Genomic DNA, 14,238 nt, shown 5'->3' with positions numbered 1-14,238 from the left:
AATTTTGAGTCTGTTACATAAAAAAAACTCAAAAAATCTATTTTGTGTAAAAAAAAAAAAAAAACACACACACACACACACAAAAAAAAAACCTCTCCTTTGTTTATAATTTTTAAAATTTATTTTAACTCAATACATATCTAACAAAAACTTTCAACAGGAAAAAAACAAAACAAAAACAAAACAAAAAAAAACATGCATTCGGAAATTTCAGAATTTTGGCTTTGTTACTAAAAAAATTTTTTTAATTTCTATTTTGTGTATTCAATTTTTGCAGACTGTTACCTACATCTTCATGGTTGTTGTTTTATCATGTTTCAGCCAACTAATCCACTGGCCTTCTTCAGGTGGTTAACCACGACAGAATAGGAATGCTGAGTCTTATAACTGTATCCCCAGTAATTACTGCCTTCCATAGTTGTTGTTGTGTCACCATGATTTGGCCAACTAATCCACTGGCCTGCTTTGGGTAGGATTGAAACCGTTAGTTTCATACAATGCTCACCTGGAACCATAGAGACTCAACATCTCTATCCACCATGCCACAGGTCCCAAAGGGCAATCAAGATTGGATTTTATGGTGTTAAAAATCCGATTTTGTTTTTATCTGGTCTTCCATTGTTGGATCCATACCGAATGGTAGTATATTCGAGGATTAGTTGGGCCAAAATGTGGTGCAACAACAACTATGGAAGGCAGTAATTACTGAAGATACAGTTACAAAACTCAGCATTCCTATCCCATTACGGTTAACCATCTGAAGAAGGCTAGAGAATGAGTTGGCTGAATCGTGGTGGAACAACAACAATTATGAAGACGAGGATAACAGTCCGCAAAAATGAATACACAAATTATGAAGCTTCATCGCAAAGATTTCCAAAAATAATATATATATATATATATATATATATATATAATTTCTATTTTGTGTTTTAAAAAAAATCTCGATTTTGTGTAAAAATTTTCTTATATTTATTTTAATTCAGTAAATGTGTAACAAAAACTTTCTTAAAATAATAAATATATAAATACTGGGATATTTAACACTTATTGGGTAGCGATTCGTAAACTTTCTTTAAAAATTACTGGATTCAGCATTAAATAACCCAAGAAGGGTTGATATACTATAAAACAAAACAACCAAACCAAACTTGATAAATAAATATTTGAAGATATAAAGAATTTTGAAGCATAAAAACTTTCCCCAAAATTACTGGATTCAGCATTAAATAACCCAAAAATGATTGGCATGCCATTAAGCAAAACCAACCAAGGGTCAGCTATCAACTCATATACAGGATTGCTATAATCTGGAATAATGGACTTCTCCAGAGACTATTAAATACAATTACATTTAACACATTATTGGTTAGCAATTTGTGGCAGTTATGGCCTCAGAATCATGATGCGTACTTCTGTAATATGCTTTTACTAATACACGTTCTGCTGATAATACCAATGTGTTTGGGTTGATTATTACTGATCTGCAAAGCCACAACAAAAACGAACTTCGAAATCTAGCGAAGAGTGATCTCCTTCATTTTGTAGAGCTCCTTTTTTAGAAAGGAAATTTTATTCTCAACTGTGATGCATGTACATCTATTCATCCAACCAGAGTTTCATCCAGCAGTTACAACACAGAGCTGACTCCTGTTTGGCCACCTTCAACCTCAATAGCAGGGAATCAGAACTAATTGCTGTTAAAACACCTACCAGAAATCCACCAAACCATAGACGTGTCATTCTTCTACATTGACAAATCAACACAAGTTCACTTTAGCTTGCTGGAAGTATTTTTTGTTTCCATTTTTGGAAGAGTGATACTAGTGAAAAGGGAAGACAATCCAAAGTTAATGTTTTTTTTTGTTTGTTTTTTTTTTTAACCCTTTATGATCTGATTGAAGTAATTCATTCAGTCGTAAATAAATGTATATAATGGCATAAATAACGTGGGAATTGATTCAAAAACGCCTTGTAGGTATTAGTTCAGTATCTGGGTAGATGCCAAATATGTCCAGATTGCAACTCTCCATCGCTTACATTCAGTACGCCGCCATCTAAAATTAACAAATATTTTTTTAATCATCTACATCCTGATTCAGGTCATAAAGGGTTAACAAAACTTTTCTATTAATTCAAAAAAAGTTTAATAAAGTAGCCATGCAACACAACAAAAACCACTGCTGGATTAATTTAAATTGCAAAAAAAAAATAAATAAATAAGGTTAAAAAAAATTGAAATATTGTCTATAGTTTTTCTCCAAGAATTAATCCCTATTTCAGTCACATAAATTTGTTTGAGTTGAGAGCAAACGTTTGTGTTTTTTCATGGCAAAACATTGGCTTATTCTCAAAGCAGTGAAAGCAGAAAAACAGGTCAAATTCCGAATTCTTCTTAACAATCAGTGTTCTATTTCTTCTCCATCACCCCAATTCTCTTTTCGTTGTCTTCGCGACTGACAGCAACCTCACGTGCATTAGATAAAAATGTTGCTTCCCACCATCAAACAAAATAATCGTCCTTTTATACAGTCACCTCAAACCACGATAGCGCCTAAATTTGCATGTATCTTATTTTTTTCCATATTGAGCGGGTTCCAAGTTTGAATGTCAGCACTCCTCCACAGAGGCCACGCGCCACCTACGGGTGCCCAACGTTGTATCTCTCCACACCGTTATTACAAAATTTCTTTTTTTTAATGCAACAATCAAATAGGAATATTTTTAGTGTTTTTGTTTTGCTTTAGTTTTTGTTTTTTTAATAAAATAAAAGTTAATATCGATTTTTTTTTTTTAATAAAATAAAAGTTAATATCGATTTTTTTTTTTTTTTTTTTTTTAATAAAATAAGTTAACATCGATTTTTTTTTTTAATAAAATAAAAGTTAATATCGATTTTTTTTTTTTAATAAAATAAAAGTTAATATCGATTTTTTTTTTAATAAAATAAAAGTTAATATCGATTTTTTTTTTAATAAAATAAAAGTTAATATCGATTTTTTTTTTTTAATAAAATAAAAGTTAATATCGATTTTTTTTTTAATAAAATAAAAGTTAATATCGATTTTTTTTTTTTTTTTTTTTTTTTAATAAAATAAGTTAACATCGATTTTTTTTTTTTAATCCAACAAGACTTCAAAATAAATTATTTTTTAAAACTTACAAATAAAATGCAATCTATAATACAAATCTCACCTGTCTGTTTAAATGTATGTTTTTATGTCTGCCTAAAATTTTCCACAGAGGCGATGGATTTTCACAAGATTGGTACTGCTCACTCCTTCGGACGACAAATATCGAAAAATTGGCTAAAAATATTCATTCTTTCACCCTCAACTGGGCACTTTCCTAGCAGGAGGGGTCTCTTCTTTTTGCTGATATTTTCGAAAGTCATCCCCTCTTTTTGATTGACTAGCCTTAATTTAAACATTCGTCACTTCCGGTTTGGCAATAGGCGCAACAGCAAAGACGTCATATTTTTTTTTCCTTGCATTCTTTTCTTCTTGCTATCCCTTTTTTTTTTTTTTTTTTTTTGTTTTTTTTTGCTCAACACACCCCTCCAAACACCCGGGCAATGCCAGGTACCCATGCTAGTATTCTATATTTCAAAATAATTATTTTTAAATGCACAAATAAAATATAATAGTCTAGAATATTATATAGTGGATGGAATTTTTTTTTTTTTTATATATATAACTATTTTTTTTTTAAAATGTTAAATTTCCTTAATTAAATAAAATAAAATTAAGAATTGTAACCTTCCCTTTATGCTAGTATCACTTTTACAAAAATCAAAAAAAAAAAAAAAAGTAATTCCGCCAGTTAAAATACACTTTTGATGAATAATCTAGTGGGAACCCAGCATAGCACTAGTACCATAGCTGTTATAAACTTTACCTCCAGTAACAAGTGTTTTCCAAGTATTTGATTGGAATTTCCTCTGACAAACTCGAAGCAAAAACCCTCGACTAACCTGACAAGCAGCAAAATCCCACCCCCACACTGTAGAGATCCCTAGATGCCAGAAAGCCTTCTACTATAACAGTAGCTTCTTTAACTGTACCGACATGCAGAAGTTCAAGTGTAATGTGAATAGACATACCTGTAAATTTGGTTTTAAATAGTAGCCCCCTCATGTCAAAGTGACACCGTAACATGTTTAGGGTGAAATAACAGCTCTTATGCCATTCAAAAACTGATACATGATTCATACAAGATGGTCCAAAAGCAGTTTGAAGCATTCTATACGTTTCTGTGGCATTTTTTTCCAAGTTTAAAACAGGCATCATCATTCTTCTAAAGTAACCTCACATCCAGCATGCATTTTTGAAATTCACCAACTGTGACAATCAGGCTTTAGTAGGGTGTATTCCAATTCCTGCTGTAGCTGTTCATTTGAATCTGGAATCATAAAAATTGGTCAGTAATCTCATAAGATGTATAGCAATAACATAATTTAAAAAAAAAAAAGAAGAAAAGATTAATTTGTTCAGCAATTCAGAGCTTCATTCAATACGTCTATACCACTAACCCTAGTCTGGACACGTTCACTCTCAATAGCATAGAATCGAAAGTGTTATCAAGATGCGCACCCAAATTCTATCGCATCATAGCCATGCCATTTCTCTGCGGACTCGGAAAGACTGAGCCTAGCTGGAGCCCAGCATTCACTTGTGTGGAACGTGGCACTATGGATATGGCCATCGTAAACTCAACTTAAGTAACAAGAAACTCATAAAGCAAGATCGAATATGTTTGTTTTAAAGGAGTAACGCATGAATAACTTGCAATATGTCACGAACACATACTCATGACTATTGATTTCACATATAACTAAGAAGGAAAAATCTATTAAGTGAAAGACATGAAAGATATTTTAAGACAAACTGAATAACGTTTTTGCCTTTGTAAAATTAACTAGCAAACACTGTTGCAAGTCTGGGAGGAGAATCTTCTGGTGAACAAACATACTACACTGACCTTCAAAAGGATGAGTTAATCAAAACCACATAAGAGTTAGTAGACTTGATCCCTTCCATCTAAATGGAGAAGATGATCATGGAAAAATTGTCTCATGAGAAACGACCATATACTATATTGCCTCCCAAAATGAAGATATAATGGTAATATCCTCCCATAAAATGAAAAGTATGATGTCATAGTGGCAAAACGGATACTGCACACTCCCTCCTTAAAGGAGGATATAATACTTGGGAGGATTAAGCCACCATTTCGAAAAAGAGAAGAAAATTCTTGTAAGGACGCTTTTATAACAGCACTACCTGCCACTATTTTCCACAGAAGAGACGTTGTGAGCCCGTCTCTGCTCTATCGTTATTTTCATGGCAAGTGCTCGTCTGAGCTCCAATCTATAGTCCTCTCCTTGACCTGATTTTCATAAAAAACATGTGTCTAGCTGAAACCACTATCAATAACTCCCCCCCAACTCTTTATCTGTGTCTAAACCTAAAAGTAGATTCCATGAACAAAGTTTCTTTCTTAGAACTGCACGCCTGTGGAACTTTGTTCCGTTTCCCTGCTTTCCAGCTGACTACAATGTGGTTTTCTTCAAGTCCAGCATAAACAAGTTCTTTATGAGCCATCCCTTTAAGTAATCCAATTTACCAAATTTCTACAACTAAAAATTACTAGGATATTTTCCCATTGACTACTGTACACTCATTAAACCTTATCTTTGAGTGGTCTCCAAGTGTTGCCCAGGGCAAAAAATGCAACATAGTCATTTTAAAACTTCTCTTTACCTCTCTCTATCCTTCTCTCTACCTCTCTCTATCCTTCTCTCTTTTCCCTGCCTCCATTTTACCCTTCCCTCTCCTTAATATCCTCTTTCTTTTCTACCCAGCTCATATCTTTCTAGCTTGACATACTCATACAACTTTCCATTATATAACAGATGGTTTTCTTCAAGTCCAACATAAACAAGTTCTTGATGAGCCATCCCTTTCTACAACTAAAAATTAATAGGATATTTTCCCATTGACTACTGTACACTCATTAAACCTTATCCTTGAGTGGTCTCCAAGCCCTGATAAGTGGTGACTCCTTTGTAAAAAAAAAAAAAAAAAAAAAAAAAAAATTAACTCCTGTAAAAAATGCCTAGCCATAAAAAGCAATATTATTTTGCAATTCTTAAATTAATTTGTTACTCTCAGTAAATACTGACTGCGCCCTCCACATACCGCATTTTGATTGGCTGTTAACGTTATTTTCTTTCATTTATAATGTTAATATTACTCATTTTTTAATTAACAAACAACGTTGCACATATGAAGTTTGCAGATATTGTATTTTAGACAAGATTTTGCAATGGAGAAAAAGTCACAGACGGGATGCCTTAAATTAGTTTCCAGACTTTTTTGTACAGGCATTTCAAATTGTCGTGCACTCTTGAAAATTCAATGTTATTGCTATACATCTTATGAGATTACTGACCAATTTTTATGATTCCAGGTTCAAATGAACAGCTACAGCAGGAATTGGAATACACCCTACTAAAGCCTGATTGTACCAGCTGGTGAATTTCAAAAATGCATGCTGGATGTGAGGTTACTTTAGAAGAATGATGATGTCTGTTTTAAACTTGGAAAAAATGCCACAGAAACGTATAGAATACTTCAAACTGCTTTTGGACCATCTTGTATGAATTGAGCATCAGTTTTTGAGTGGCATAAGAGATTCGAGAAAGGCAGGGAGTGTGAGCAATGATGGGAGGTGTGGGAGAAGTAAGGGAGTCAGAACACCAGAGTTGATTGTCCAAATAAAGAATTTCATGGATAAGTGCAGTTTGATGTCAGTGTGGGAACTGTACACACAATTATTCATGAGAAACCAAAGATGCCGAGGATTTGCATGGATGCACCGGTCCACAACGCCATCCTTGTCACAGACTATTTGACGAAGATGAGCATCAAGACAGTTCCTTAACCTCCCTATTGTCCAAGCCTTGCTCCCTGTGACTTTTGGTTATTCCCTAAGCTCAAGGAAAACCTTAGAGGCTGTCGTTATAAGACCATTGAGGAGATAACGAGGTTCATTGACATGCTCACACAAGGATTTCCATAGGGCCTTCCACAAGTTGTTGGAACAGTACAACAAGTGCATTGCAGCTGGAGGAGATTACTTCAAAGAGGACTAGAGTTTCATGTGTGTACTATCAATAAAAGTGCCTATACAAAAAATCCTGGAAATTTATAGAATGCACCTCATATTTTTGTGAGTGTGGGAGAATAGTATGATGGTGGACAAATATATACAACACTGACCTCCTAAGGAGGAGGTAATGCCTGGGAGGAGTCTATCATGATGAATGAACACTACCTACCTCCACCAAAAAGGAGTTAATACTTGATGATATGACAACAGAACAAGTACGATACCTTAAAAAAGGAGAAGGTAATTCCTGGAAAGGTGGTCTTATTATAAGAGAACAGGTACTACACTACCCACACCCATTAAAAGATAATACAATCATAGATTAAATCAGAGGGGTTTTTTTTTTTTGCTTTGTTTGCTTCATTCATTTAAACCTGCGATCAATAGCACCTTTCCTAACCTCATTCTGGACTATTTGGTTGAGGGCTATCATAATCAAGGAGCAGTTCTTCAGAGTGTTGAGCTGTGTTCAAAGAACTTACTCGGTCCAGTGACTTTTCTATGTCCTCTAGAAAGAAACTCCATAAGGGATTTGTAAGGCAGTACGGCTGCTTACAATTTGTTTTAATGGTTCAGTTGGTTGGAGGAGATCTACTACAAATGTAGTTAGGTACCAGGTATGGGTCATCTCAACAATTCTCTCTAACTTGACGATTGGCCAAGAACATGTTGCCCTTTAATATTATACGGCACAGTTCCAGAATGGAGGATTCATCCAAGTATCCCTACTATGATACGCTCAAAGAAGAAATGCTTGATCATGCTTTATTCTTATGCCATGAATTTCAGCCATCTTGGAAGTATGCAAATGAGATGATGGTTCATATTGATCCTGAGCATCCTCTTTCACTAAATCTATTCAATCTAATCGACAATTGCTGTGAGATGGGGAGAGACAAATGATGTTTCTCACGATCCTAGACATAGCATGGATGGTGGTCTGGATGCCAGATCTTGAGATGAGTAGGAGGTTGAATCATTTGTTGATCTGATCATGTTCTCCAACTTGAAGACAGATCATATGGTGGGCTACGCGACCTTTGTGACCCAGACTGTAAGGTCGATTACACAACATTTGTGACCCATTATGACATGGCTGATAAGATGGATGACCTGTGATGAAGTTCATGTAGATCATAAAATGAATCTTAGTGCAGCATCATTTATTTCTGGCGTATGAATCCGAAGATTATGTTGTTGGTATTGGTCCCATCAATATTTTTCTAATTAAAATTCCTTCTAGAAAGACATCAGGTACTTTCGGAAAGTTCCACATGAAGATTGCTAACATCCCTAAGTAAAGACGTTTCCTTGAAACAAACTAGATTCGAACTTGGTACACACAGGTTGTCAGTCCATGTCATTAACTACTGAACTACCGTCACCTCCCTTAGTTCAGATCATAAACCAGTTATTGAGTATGATAATGTTTTTTGTTTCAATTCAAATTTTCATAATAGTCAGCTAATGTACTTCCTAACTTTCAATGTGGCTCCTACCGGAAACGGTGACCATGCAAATCAGTTCCTTCACTTTTATTGTTTTTCAGTATTTCTATTGTGAAGCAGTTTATTGAAATAAAATATAAGAAAACGACATTATTAAAAAATATTCAATAAAAAATTAACAAAATTATAAAAAGATAAAAATAACACAATTAGTCTTTATTTGCACTTTTAATAACAAAATTAAAAAAATAAAAGTTTTTATTTTATTTGAAATTTTATAAGAAATATATGTTTATGAAATTATAAAACTTCATTTTTTTTTTTTTTAATAAACATTTTTTATTTGAATTTATATATTAAATATATGTTTATGAAAGTATAGAAATAAAATTATTGAAATCAAAATAAATAATGCAATTATTGAAATCAGAATAACAATTTCAAACATAAAAAACATCTCCAATACATATACCCAAAATAGTCTTAAAATATTTTAAAAAGTGTTTTCAATATTAAAAAGAAAAATTAATTTCAATAATACCTGATTAAAATAAGACCGGAAAAAATTTTCAATGATTAGTAAACAAGAACAATCCAGAAAAAGAAAATGTAATTTAAAAAAAAAAAAAAAAGAATACCTGCACAGGAGACGGAGAAAAAAGTGAAGCAACTAATTTGCTTTGTCACCGATTCCAGTAGAAGCCATGCTGGAAGTTGGGAAGTACATTAGCTGTCTATAACCCAGATTTTCTTAGTTTTTTTTTTTTTTTTTTTTTTTTTTTTTTTTTAATCAACTTCAGTTAAACTTAACTTAGTGAAGAAACGGGCTTCCAACAAAATGGATTGCTTCTTATAGAAACCCAACCGTGTTTTACTTCATCTCCTTGTATAATTCTCCATCTGTTTCATATCTTCAGTTTGTCTGACATTAAATTTTTCTTATTCATCATTACAACACAAGATCTATCCTAAGATCCAGGGGATCATCTGCACATATTTGAACTTTCTCTGCGGTTTGAGCTGTGCCAATTGTTAAAGTTTCACTTCATCCCGTTTCTTCTGTCAGGTAAATTCAAGGGCTGAATCAGATCAACGTTTGAGCCATGAACCAGTGGTTGATGAGCATGGGTCGGCAACAATGTTGAAAAATAATGGATTGGCTCAAATCAAATCTGTATGTTAACGTTCTTCATTTTAAAAAAAAAATTCACACATCCTATAGTTAGCTTTCTAGATAGATATAGAGATTTCCCCGCCTGACTTTGTTTTTTTTTTTTTTCTTTTTTTTTGTTGTTATCATAGAAATTGATTATTATGTTCAAAAACTGTTCTGTTTTTCATTTTCCAGCACTTTTTATTTTATTTTTTTTTATTTTTTGATTTGGTAGTCATTTGTATGCAAAAAAAAAAAAAAAAAAAAAAAAAAGAACGAAAACCTGAATCCTTTTAGATGTAAACCCCTCACTGGAACTGAACTATGTTGTAACTTACTTTACATGTGTTTATTTCTTGCCTCTTTTATAAAACAGGCTGTGAAGAAACAAGCCTATGATCACCATAGCGCCATCTATCACTTGCTACTTGACAAATGCAAGCGGCATCCCAAGATTCTTCACAATAAGCTGTCCAATCCTCCAAGTCTGACTTCTAATCTACCAGTTGTGACCCGTACTGAACGGCGCTCAAGCATTACAACTGGTGTGGGTAAGTAGTTTTGTTGATTTTTTTTTTTTAATTTATTTTTATTTCATCCTATACATTATTTATAAAAACTTGGTGCTTGTTCACATTGGTGATCTTTTAGACCAACACATTTCAGGTGAAAACATTAGTACATACTACATGTCATGTCGAAATTAGTATAAATTCCAAAGATTAAGAAAAATGATCCCGCAGAAAAATAATTACAAGTAAAAATAGACTTTTTTCAGTTTTATCATGTTTTAATGTGAAAGAACTTAGCGACCAATTCAATATGATAAACTGATTTATCTCCCTTGGCTTAAATTAACTTACATTAAGGGTCCACCATTTTTAAACAGAACGTAATTGTAGATGTTTTTTTGTTTGTTTGTTTTTTTAAATACATCTAGCACGTCTTGTATTGGATAATTTTTCATAATTTTTGGAATTTATACTAATTTTGACATGACATTTAAGTACGTAATGTTTTCACCTGAAATGTGTTGGTTTAAAATTGCCGATGTAAACAAGCACTGAAAGTTTTAAATTACTGATGTAATTCCGTGTTTTTTATATGGATTTTATGTAATTTTTATTAATTGAATAAAATCATTTTGATTAATAACTCCCTACCCAAGAGCTCTTCCTTCACATTAATAATATTTTTGTGACCCCCTAGTCCAACCTTTTGCACGTTTCTGTATATAATAGTTTCTGTGGTCGCAGGGAATCCAAGCTTGTGATAACCAGCTGCATAAGTAGCGGGGTTAGGGTTAGCTGCATAAGTTTCTTATATAAAATTTCACATTCCTAAGTCTAATAAGGCCAACAAGTTGCCCGTTTTGTTTTGTTTTTTTTGTGTGTGTAATTATGTTTGTGTTTTTTTTTGTTTTTTTTTTTCTCACTTTATAGTTGAAAGAGTGGAGGTACCAGTCGAAGTCCTTGATAAGCCTTCGTCAAGCCACCTTCCATCTACAGCTCTGTCCACTTTTCCACAAATGTCATTTTTCACAGATGCAGCACAATTGGCTGATGTAAGTTCTTGGATTTTTATTATTATTATTATTATTGTTGTTCCAATATATTCTCAAATGCCTTACATGTCTTGGTAATGACTAGCAGGACTACCCAGTGTTGCCCAGGGCAAAAAATGCAACATAGTCATTTTAAAACTTCTCTTTACCTCTCTCTATCCTTCTCTCTTTTCCCTGCCTCCATTTTACCCTTCCCTCTCCTTAATATTCTCTTTCTTTTCTACCCAGCTCATATCTTTCTAGCTGGACATACTCATACAACTTTCCATTATATAACAGATTCCTTTAGAAATGAGTCTAATTTTTTTTTTTTTTCAAAATTAGTATGTAAGACTGAAAAGCTAGACTTTGCTGGCGAAAACTGACCCAGTTGACCTCCAGAGAATGGATAATGTTTTATAAATTTTAGATATTATTCATCCAGGGCAACGCCAATCAAGAAAATACCAACTTTGTTGGTATTTGTTTTATTGCTTTTTTAGTTTTAGCCAGACAGATAAGCATAAAAATAACTGCTCTTTATATAATTGACTAGCAGGGCTACTCAGCATTGTTTGGGACCATATCAAAAGTATGATTTAAATCGACGTATGAAGAGAAATGCTGTTGATACTGACAATTTATTTATTATCAGGGAGGATAATCTCATGACCACAAAAATATTACATTATAACTACTACCAAAAAGAGGAGGATATAATGCCTGTGAGGCTGGTCTCATGCCAACAAAATGGTCATTACACTACCCACCCACCCCCAAAAAATAGAAAGCAATAGTATTTCCTGAGATGTTGATCTATTTATTTCAGAAGAGGTAGGTTATTAGTCTTTTTGACAATAAAAAGGAGGAGAAAATACCTGGGGGGATGGTTTCAAACCAACAAAACAGATACTACACTATTCTCCTCCCTTTCAAAGAAAGTGATGGCAATGATCTCATGACCTCCACCATAATTTGAAGTAAATTCTAGAAGATCTAGATGAAAGACTCAACAGTTCTTTCCAAATGAATACAAAAATACATTGGCTCCTTTGAAAATTATTACATAATAATATTATAACTACTACTAAAAAGGAGGTGATAATGCCTGGGAAGATGGTTACAATACTACAAAACAGTACACAATACCCTTCTCAAAAAAAAAAAAAAGGAATGTGCTGGTACTTTCTGGCAAGATAGTTACATGACCACAGACAGAGGCAACATCGTTATCTTAAGATATCAGAGATATATATATATATATATATATATATATATATATATTTTTTATTTTTTTTATTTTTGAAGTTTTAATATTGAAATATTTTCATTCGTTTTTTTTGTTTTTTTTCATCATGTTCACTGTTTTTTTTGTTTTTGTTTTTCCGATTTTTTTTTTTTTTTTTAAGAAGTTTTAACATCGTTCGCTTATTCTTTATTTTCCATTTTGTTTTGATTTACCCCCACACACATACACACACACCTCACCACACACGCTAGTTATAATTATTAAAAAAAAAAAAAAAGGGAGATAATGCCTGGGAGGAAGGTCACCTGACACTACACTATGTTCTCACCAAAAAAGTTGATAGTAATCTTTGAGGACGGTCTCATGACCAAAAAAAAACAGACGCTATATTATGACTAATTTCAAAGAAAAAGAAGAGATAATGCCCGATAATGACTAATATCTAAACAGATACTATGCAACTCACCTCTTCAAAAAAAATTAATTTGCTGGTAATCCCTGGGAGTATGGTTTCATATCACATAACACATTACGTTATCACCATTTCCCAAAAAAAAAAAAAAAGGAGATAATGCCTGGGGAATGGTTTCATGACAACAAAAAGAGCACCACATTACACTTTCTCTAAAAAATAATGGGTGATAGATGTTCCTTGAAGGATAGTCACATGACCACAGAACAAATTATAACTACTATAAAAAGAAATGAATGCAAATAATTGAATCAAGAAAAACGAATTAAAACAAATACAGGAAAAATTAATGAAAACAAATGAAAAGTGAATGAAAAAACTGATTGAAGAAAAATGAATAAAACAAGTGAAAGAAAATAAATGAAAAATGAATAAAAAATTTTGAAGAAAATAAATGAAAAAATAATGAAAAAGATTGAATAAAGAAAGTAAATGAATGAAGAAAATGACAGACAAATGAATAAAAATGAATGGAAACACTTGAATGACGACAAATGAATGAAAAAAAAAATGAATGTAAAATATTACAAAAAAAAGGAGATAATGCTTGGGATGATAGTCTCATGACAATAAATCTTACACAACACAACCCTCCCTCCAGAAAAAAGTTGATTATCCCTGGGTGAATAGTCCTATGACCTAAGAACAGACATTACATTATTACTAATATTAAAGAAAAAGAAGAGATAATGCCTGGGAGGATGGTCTCATGATAACTAAATGGACACTATGCAATTCATCTCTCAAAAAAATTAATATGCTGGTAATCCCTGGGGTTATGGTTTCATAATCACATAACAGATACTACATTATCACTACTTCTGAAAAAGGAACAGATAATGCCTAGATAATGGTTTCATGACAACAAAAAATATGACATTAAACCCCCACCTCACCCTGCAAAAAATAGGTGATAGTTGTTCATTAGAGGATAGTATCATGACTACAGAATAGATACCACATTATCACTACTACCAATAAAAAGAAGATAATGCCTGGGAGGACAGCCCGGTGACACCAAAATGAACATTACACTCCTTTTCCCAAAAAAGAATGTAATGGTTATCCCTAGGAGGATAGTTTCATGAGCACAGAATAATTACTACATTATCATTGCTTCTAAAAAAAGGGAGGAGATAATGCCTGGTAAAATGACCTAACAACAAAACTGACACTACACTACTACAACAACAAAAAAAA

At 32.8% G+C, this 14,238-nt stretch overlaps 1 protein-coding gene across 4 annotated transcripts in view; it reads left to right on the top strand.

Moving 5' to 3' along the window:
• The window catches only part of LOC145248848 (serine/threonine-protein kinase SIK3-like), a 373,744-nt gene that overhangs the window by 321,435 nt on the left and 38,071 nt on the right, over positions 1–14,238 (top strand). For 2 of the 4 annotated variants that reach the window (XM_080110569.1, XM_080110570.1), the window contains exons 8-10: positions 9,688–9,795; positions 10,151–10,325; positions 11,217–11,338. In XM_080110569.1, coding sequence (XP_079966695.1) covers positions 9,688–9,795; positions 10,151–10,325; positions 11,217–11,338 — 405 coding nt within the window. The remainder of the gene's footprint in view (positions 1–9,687; positions 9,796–10,150; positions 10,326–11,216; positions 11,339–14,238) is intronic. The other 2 variants (XM_080110571.1, XM_080110572.1) reach the window with 1 other exon arrangement.

This window comes from Euprymna scolopes, chromosome 27, assembly GCF_053919585.1.
Source record: "Euprymna scolopes isolate OS-2025 chromosome 27, ASM5391958v1, whole genome shotgun sequence".
NCBI classification, from domain to species: Eukaryota; Metazoa; Mollusca; class Cephalopoda; order Sepiida; family Sepiolidae; genus Euprymna; species Euprymna scolopes.
This window is presented reverse-complemented; position numbering and strand designations above follow the sequence as displayed.